The sequence below is a fragment of the Chrysochloris asiatica genome, unplaced genomic scaffold (genome assembly GCF_000296735.1).
Source record: "Chrysochloris asiatica unplaced genomic scaffold, ChrAsi1.0 scaffold00047, whole genome shotgun sequence".
Taxonomy (NCBI): domain Eukaryota; kingdom Metazoa; phylum Chordata; class Mammalia; order Afrosoricida; family Chrysochloridae; genus Chrysochloris; species Chrysochloris asiatica.
Window position 1 is genome coordinate 11,315,963 of NW_006408565.1, and position 7,838 is coordinate 11,323,800.

Sequence of the window (7,838 nt, forward strand, 5' to 3'; positions counted from 1 at the left end):
TTATCTTCTCGAGCTGATCTTTGAAATTTTCTGTTCAGCTCTTGCACCTCTTCAATTTTTCCATTTGCTTTGGCTTCTCTACGTTGGAGAGCAAGTTTCAGAGTCTCTTCTGACATCCACTTGCCTTGATGTCTCCTGGGCGAGAAACTTGCTTGCTCTTATAGTAGTCAGTTGGACTGCCATTATTGTTTTTTATTTTTCCTGTCGGTCTTTCTTTTTCTTTCAAGAAGTATCTTAAGTTCTTCTTCTTCTTTTTTTTTTTTTCTCTTAACGTTCTTCTAACCACTCTAGGCTGGTCTGCTTGTCCTTTCAAGTGGAGATTTCCCATCTCAGAAGATTCTGGATGGGGTTCAGGGTTCCACCTATGGTCTTATGCAATGCAGAGGCTCTGCAAGAAGCCTCCTTCACTAGGCACATTGTAGCCCCATTTTAGGTATTCCAAACAGTTATAGGAAGAAGATGGACTTACAAGCTTTCTCTGGTCATATTTCTGGCTATTCCTTTCTCTCCCCTTCCAGTGTCTATTCTACAGTGGTATGCAAGGGAAGCTAAGATTCAAAAGAAAGCCAAGCATCTTAACATTATTTCTCCCCTTTAACCCATTCAAACCATTTTCCGATTTTTGATACTGCAGAGGATACTTTAATAATAAACACCCTTGTATGTGTACATGTATCTTTCCTCAATTGTACAAGTGCATCTGTAGGATAGACACCTAAAAGTGAAATTCCTGGGTCAAAGGTGTATCCATTTTACACACATTCTGTCACTGAGTCTTCATAATTCCATGAGGTATTTACTGTCCCCAAGCTGAGGAATATCATTGCGGATATCATAGATCTTGACTAAAAGAATACCAGAAAGGTGTTCAATTGTGCTTTATTGACTATGCAAATGCACTCACTGTGTGGATCATAACAAACTATGGTCAACATTGTGAAGAATAGGTATTCCAAAACACTTAATTGTGCTCATGTGGAACCTATACATAGACTAAAAGGCAGTCCTTCAAACAGAACAAGAGAATACTGAATGGTTTAGTATCACGAAAGGTGTGTGTCAGGGTTATAACCTTTTAACATACTTGTTCAATCTATGCTGAGCAAATAATTTGAGAGACTGGAATTTATGAAGAACATGGCATTGGAATTATAGGAAGACTCATTAATAACCTGCGATATGCAGATGACACAACCTTGCTTACTGGAAGTGAAGAGGACTTAAAATACTTATTGGGGAAGATCAAAGACTACAGCCTTCAGTATACACTGTATTTCAGTGTAAAGAAGACAAAAATCCTCACAACTGCACCAATAAATAACATCATGATAAATGGAGAAAAGATTGAAATTGTCAAAGACTTCATGTGCTTGGATCGACAATCAACACTCAATGGAAGCAGTATTCAAGAAATCAAACAATGTATTGCACTAGGCAAATTGCTTCAAAATACTTCTTTAAAGTATGGGCTCAAATAGAACAACTGTGAGGATAGCACAGGACCAGGCAGTATTTTGTTCTGTGCATATGTTCGCTATGAGTTGAACAGACTTGATGGCAACTAACAACAAGCTGAGGGTATGGGGGAGATGAAAGTGTCTCTGTGGGAATTCCAACTTGGAAAGAGGGATGGTAAACCTAACATGAGCCAAGGAAGGTAAAAGGCATTCACTATTTGGAGGGCTCTATAAAGAACCTTCCTCTGTCTTTGCTGAGAGCTTGAGTAGTGGCATCCAGTAATCTGAGTTATGTGAAGGGCCCGGGCCAGGGCCTAGGGAGGCCTTCTCAGTAGCTGGTCCAGACCTGGGACTCCTGAATGCTGTTAAGGCCTCACCTCCCCCAGTCGTTTGGGGAGGTGCTACTGCTCTCTCCTGACAAGTGCTCCTGAGGGTGGCAGGGTGGGTAGGGTGAGGGAAAGGGACTGGATTTAAAGGTCCAGCTGTCCCACACCCTGCCAGACCTGGGTGGGCAGATGCTGGTGAACATCCTCTGAGGGCATGGGCCCATATGAGGGAGCGGTCAGGGATCTTGATACCCTGATTTCCAATCCTTGTTACTGTGGACACCATTGCTCCTCAAGTCCACCCTCATCTCACAGGCTGCCAGGGAGGCCAGTGGCCTCCACTATGCAATTTCAACACCTGGCCCCAAGCTACTTTTGAGTGCTACAGGTAAGTATCCAAACCACTGAACTTTTTCTCCTGCTGCCCAAGCTAGGATGACAACCCCACAGCCTCTGGCACATTCCCTGCTGCCGGTGCAGTCAGGGACCAGATGGGCTGTAAAGTGAAAGGGATTGGGGAGGAATCTCCTTAAAGCAGCAATGGCGTCCATGTCTCTACGAAATTGCACCTTCTCAGCTCTTTCCTTCCTCTCCACCTTCCCAGAAGTCTCAACCAACCCCTAAGCATACCCTTTGTACACTCCTAGATGCAGGTAAGCGGGGAGCTGAAGACACAGCCCTGTAGTCCATTGGCTGGGGTTGTGGCCACGCTGCTGACTGTGCTTGGGCTGGGTGGTTCCTGCTATGCTGTCTGGAAGATGGTGGGACAGAGACAGCCACCACGGGCTCCATGATAAAGTACACAGCCTCTCCTCCAGGGGCCAGGGCAGGTGACCCAAGGAAGGGATTCCAATCTCAGGAGTCCCCCCTTTTATTCTGGAGGATCAGTCTCTGCCCTCCCTGGAAACAGGACAGAATAAATCTGCCCCTACTCCTCCCTCCCCACTTCACCTGGGTTGTGGTTGGGACTGTGTATGTTCCAGTTCAGATGACAGGATCCCAGAGGGAAGGCAAGTGTGTAGTTCTAAAGCTGGACCAAGTGGGGAGTAGACAGTCTGGGCCCTGCATACAGAAGGGAAACCCTTACAGAGCAGAAGTTTAGAGGAAGGTGGGGGCCCTGGCCTGAAAATTAGAGAGTCAAGGCAATCCCCTCTTTGTCCAGTTCTTTTATTGGGGTGTAAGCACCAAGAAGTCATTCACTCCCCAAACCCAGGGCCAAGAGATGTTGGCACAGTCTCTCCAAGCCTAGTTCTGGCATCAATGTCCATGGCAGCTCCTCCGCGTGGTATCCTCAAGCAAGGTCAACAAGATGTGTCCATGTCTGGGACATCAGTGGACACCTCTGTGGGCACTGGCAATCGCTGGGGAGGCACATAGGAGCCCATGCCCGCTGCCCTCTCTGCTTCTTCCTGACTGTAAGGCTCCACGCTCAGCTGCTTCAGCCTGGAAGGAAGGAGGTCAGGCGTTGGCAGCTGATCAGACTGCGAGGCCTGCCTGCCAGCACCCATCCATCAACCTTTTCCTTATTCCTCCATACCTTTTCTTGTGGTCTTTGGATCGAAAGTGGGTCCTAAGGTTGGAGGAATCAATGAAGTATCTCCTGTAGGGATGTTGGAGGTGAGAAGAGTGAGTGCCCTTCAAGTACTCCTGTTTCTTTATTTCTTTCCCTGACACCAGGCTCCAGGGCATCAGATATGGGCAAGAGAGGTGACCCTAAGCACCCCAGGGCCCCTACCTCATAACCCGTGACCCACACCGCAGACTCTCTTCTTCTCCAGACCAGACCCAGCTCAGACTCACGCGCAGGCCAGACAGCGATGCAGGCCCCCTCCTGGCAGGTCTGGGTCGGGCTCAGCATCCGCGTTGGTCGCAGGCCGTGAAGGACCCTGGGGTCGCAGCTCGCGGTGAATCTCATCCAGGTCCGGCCGCCGCCGCTTGGCCTTCATCTGGCGGGCCAGAGAGTGCGCTCGGTGCGCACCAGTCCGGCGGGAACGACCCATGTTCTGTACAACCAGGCCAGAGAGCCCGGAGCAAGGCTGGCAACACACGTGTGGATGCTTCCGGACCGCTCAATGACGTCACACGACGCCCGGGGGTGGAGCAGGATCGCCTAGACCGCCTCTGATGACGTCTCCTGTATAGGCAGCAGCTTGAGCGCCCTCAGGCGGTGGTGGACTTCAGTGATAAAGAAGCCCCGGGCCGCGCGGACCACGTGTCCTCACTGACCTGCTTGAGGTTTCGCGTACCACCGTTGCGGAGGAGCGAAGGGTGCGTGTGGCTCTGGAACTGAGTGGGTCGGCTGGCTACTCTACCCTTCCTTACCTGGCCCAACCTATCTCAGTCGTCTGGCCCTGTCACTCATTGCTGGTTCCCAAATGGTAGAGTCTGCGGTGAAGAGGCATTAATAAATATATATGATGTGAAAAAATGAACAAATGAATGAGAGTAAATGTTTGGATTCCGACCCAACAGAGCTTCTTGAGATCCCTCCAGTCCTTGACAAAGCTCTTACCACCTCTCACGACTCTGGTTATCCCCTTCCAGCTCCACCCTCTACCCACTGTCAGCCAAATCCATAAGAGAGGGGTGTTTCGCCCCAGAGACAGAGGGCTAGCTCCTTTCACAAGAAAAGGAGGTGCTCGGAGAAGCACCACCTCACCTTTGCCTCCTTTCTCCCAGAAGTGGACTGGTTACAAAGGGAGAGACACAGGCTAGGTGTCACGTGCCCAGAGTGGCGAGAAGGCCAAAGAGCCCCATTCTTTAGAGCCTGGTGCCGCCCAGGCTGGCCAGAGGCAGCTCCACAGGACCGGGCCAGAGGAGCTCAGCAATAATTCAGGGCTTCCAGCTCTTTAGAACCTGTTGCCAGGAAACAAGGAGACAGGCACGTGTATCCCTAGGGAGAGGGAATCAGTATCCAACTCCCAAAGCAATGAAATGTAAACCAGGGCACCTGCTGGGGACCTAAGTACCTATCCTCTCCAATTCATTGAGGATGTGGGGACATAGGGTGTTCCACTGAGGTGATCACTGGTGTGGGACACAAGTCATAAGGGGTAGCAATGTGGGCCCCTGCACCCAAATACTTTATGGATAGAAAAAGGATTTTTCTGGAGCCATTAAAGAAATCAACTTCAAGTAGTCCTAGGCCCAGAAAAGAAGGCTCTGTGGAGGGAGCTATGACTTCAATATTCTTGGCCAATATGTGTCAAAGGAAGGGGCTGAGGTGGCACAAACCCTCACTCATCCCCACCCCATTGGATTAGATTCACTAGTTGGGCACTGTGCCAGCAGGGGACACTGGTACATCTTTAATGAAGTCACTTGATCCCTGGGACAGTTTCTTGGGCTCACCAAGTTCCTAGAGCCAGTCACTGGGTGCCCACTGAGCCACCGCCTTCCTGTGCATGGGCGCTAGGTCTGTTTTCTCTGCAGCCATGAACCAGGCCTTCTGGAAAACCTACAAGTCCAAAGTACTGCAGACCCTGAGTGGGGAATCTGAGGAGGACCTGGCAGAGGAGGTGGGTTACATCATGCCTGCTTTTTGGCACATGGGGACTCTTGGTGAGAGGCACAATTGTACAGAAGCCATTGGCATACTCGGGGGATGGCATGGTGCAGTATCAGAAAGCTAGGCTATCCAAGAAAACTGAGGAAGAGTAGACTAGGAGGACATGGGAGGAGTGGTCTCCAAAGATCTCAAGGGCTGCACATGGGAGAGATTTTTCTAGGATCTATAGGTAGTTGCCACAGGGTACACATCAGTTTGATACAAGTATCTAATGGGCAGAGCTGAGCAAAAGTGACATGGCTTTCTTGGCACAGATTGTTGTTTTATGTGCCGTGGAGTCGGTTCCGACTCATAGCGACCCTGCACAGGGTTTCCGAGGCTATAAATCTTTACGGGAGCAGAACGCCTCATCTTTCTCCAGCGGAATCGCTGGTAGTTTCGAACAGCTGACCCTGAGGTACACAGCCCAATTCGTAACCACTACACTACCAGAGCTCCTTAGTGATCCCTTTATTACTGGAGGTAGGAGGAAGCAGTGCTTATACTCTGAGGATCATGGAAACAGCATCAGATCAGAGTGATATGTGGACCATGCTGTATTCTGACATAAGAAGATCAAACAAGGCTTTGAAACTGGGAACCATCTTACATCTAGAGGCTGTGGTAGGTGGTAGTTGTGCAAATAAATATAGCAGGGATAGGAACCATTCCTGGATATGTGTGTGTGTGTGTGTGTGTGTGTGAAATGGCTAGACAGTTTGGTGTTAAAGGCTGAGCCTGTCTAGGCACTGGTGCCTCACTTGTGTGGAATCCCCAGTGAAGGGTGTGTGCAGGTGTGAACTGTTGTTGTTGTTAAAGGCCGTCGAGAGGTTCCGACCCATAGTGACCCTGTATACGGTTTCTGAGGAAGAGCTGGTGAGCTTGAACCACCCACTTTGCAGTTCAAATGGCTTTGCAGTCTGGTGCATTAACCCACAGCGCCACACAAGGGCTCCATAGGTGTGAATTGGGTGCAGGTATTTTTAGATGTATGCATTTGGGGCAGTAGTCTATGCCTGCATGTTTCTGTGTAGGCATTTCAGATATTGCGTGTTGTGTATGTTTGGGTGCATCTGTGTCCTGGGTGGGTGGGTGGAGAGGTTTTGTGTGCTGTGGGTGGGTCTCTGTGAAGCTGTCTGTAGTTGTGTAAGTGTATAAGGAGCCAAGTGTGTATGAATAATATAACCATGTGCACGTGAGGAATAGTAGCCACCCAGAGGCATGCTTATGTATATGTGTGTGTGTCTATGTGAGCTTGCATACCCTTGTGTATGGAGGAGTCTGTGCACCTGAGGATAGGGGTACAGGTATGCCTTCACAAGGGTGTCATGCTATACAGGTATGTGTATGTAGTTGGTAACTCTTTGTAGTGATATACCTTGGTACATTCCCATGTGCCCTTGTAGGAGGTATGAGGTGTACTTAGTTCTGTGGAGTTTGTAGTGCCTGGTTTCTGTATGCCAGGCTTATGCGAGCATTCCTCTGGGACCTCTCATACTGGGTGGGGGTCTTGTGTCCCAGAGGGAGACCCCAGTGTTGATGGAGCCTGAGATGGCAGAAGCAGCTGAAGAGGACTTCAATCCCATGTCACAACTAGCCCGCCGGGTGAGTTCTCCCATCATTGATGCCCAACCTGCTCCTTCTCCTGCCCCTGGAGAGCCTGGAGGAGGCTGCTGTGGAGTCCTGGGCGGTTGTGCTGGACCTTTCCCTGATTCTCAGCCACTCCCTCCCAGGTTCAGGGAGTTGGAGTGAAAGGTTGGCTGACAATGTCATCTCTGTTTAACAAAGAAGATGAGGACAAACTGCTGCCACCGGAGCCCTGTGCAGATCAGTATGTGTGTGTGTTGGAGGGGCGGGGAGGACTTTTGGAAGGGCTTAGGGTCCTCTATCTCCCATGCCTTTTTCATCTCATTTGTTTTACTGACCACAGAGGGCTTGGGGGCAATCCCTGATGGTTTGCCTTTCTTTAAACACAAAAAAGGCCAAATCAGCAAATTTGGGAAGTTAGATTTTAGGAAGAACTTCCCAGCTGTTGGGATTGGGGGTTGTTGTTCCGACTCATAGTGACCCTGTACAGGGTTTCTGAGAAGCCGCTGGTGAGTCTGAACAGCCAGCTTTGCAGTTCAAAGAATCTTGCAGTCCAGTGCATTATCCTGCAGCACCACACCAGGACTTCCTGGGATTGGGGTATTAGAAGGTATTGATGAGCACTCTCTCCACCTCCCTAGAATCTCAGAACATAGAGAAATTTAGGTGTTTGGAACAGAATGTGGTTCATAACAGTGGTCTCCAGATGTTGGTCTAATCCTCATCCACCCAGAGAGAGCTGTGACAAATACAAATTCCCCAGGACCTCTTCAGAGATTCTGATTCAGCAGGGGTGGACTGAGGTCCATGGATCTTTCTTTTCAGTAAATTCGCTGAGGATCCTAAAATATACAGTTTGAAAACCATGTTTTAGAAGGTCTTCGATGCTGGAATCGAGACAAGGGCCTCGGTCCCTGGTAC

General features: G+C 49.4%; 1 protein-coding gene across 1 annotated transcript; it reads right to left on the minus strand.

The window, feature by feature from the left end:
* Window positions 1-3,084: 3,084 nt before the first annotated feature.
* ZNF593 (zinc finger protein 593) lies at window positions 3,085-3,783 on the minus strand. Its single transcript, XM_006862389.1, has 3 exons — window positions 3,584-3,783; window positions 3,321-3,383; window positions 3,085-3,226 (listed from the first exon to the last, which is right to left on the minus strand). Exons 1-3 carry the CDS (start codon window positions 3,781-3,783, stop codon window positions 3,085-3,087), a joined length of 405 nt encoding a protein of 134 aa, XP_006862451.1.
* Between the last annotated feature and the right edge of the window lie 4,055 nt (window positions 3,784-7,838).

Excerpts from the sequence above, each read along its gene's own strand:
- ZNF593 (XM_006862389.1), bottom strand. The coding sequence starts at position 3,783 with ATGGGTCGTTCCCGCCGGACTGGTGCGCACCGAGCGCACTCTCTGGCC. Across the intron at positions 3,384-3,583 it reads CATCGCTGTCTGGCCTGCGC|GAGATACTTCATTGATTCCT; the intron begins GTGAGTCTGAGC and ends ACATCCCTACAG. Across the intron at positions 3,227-3,320 it reads TCCAAAGACCACAAGAAAAG|GCTGAAGCAGCTGAGCGTGG; the intron begins GTATGGAGGAAT and ends CCTTCCTTCCAG.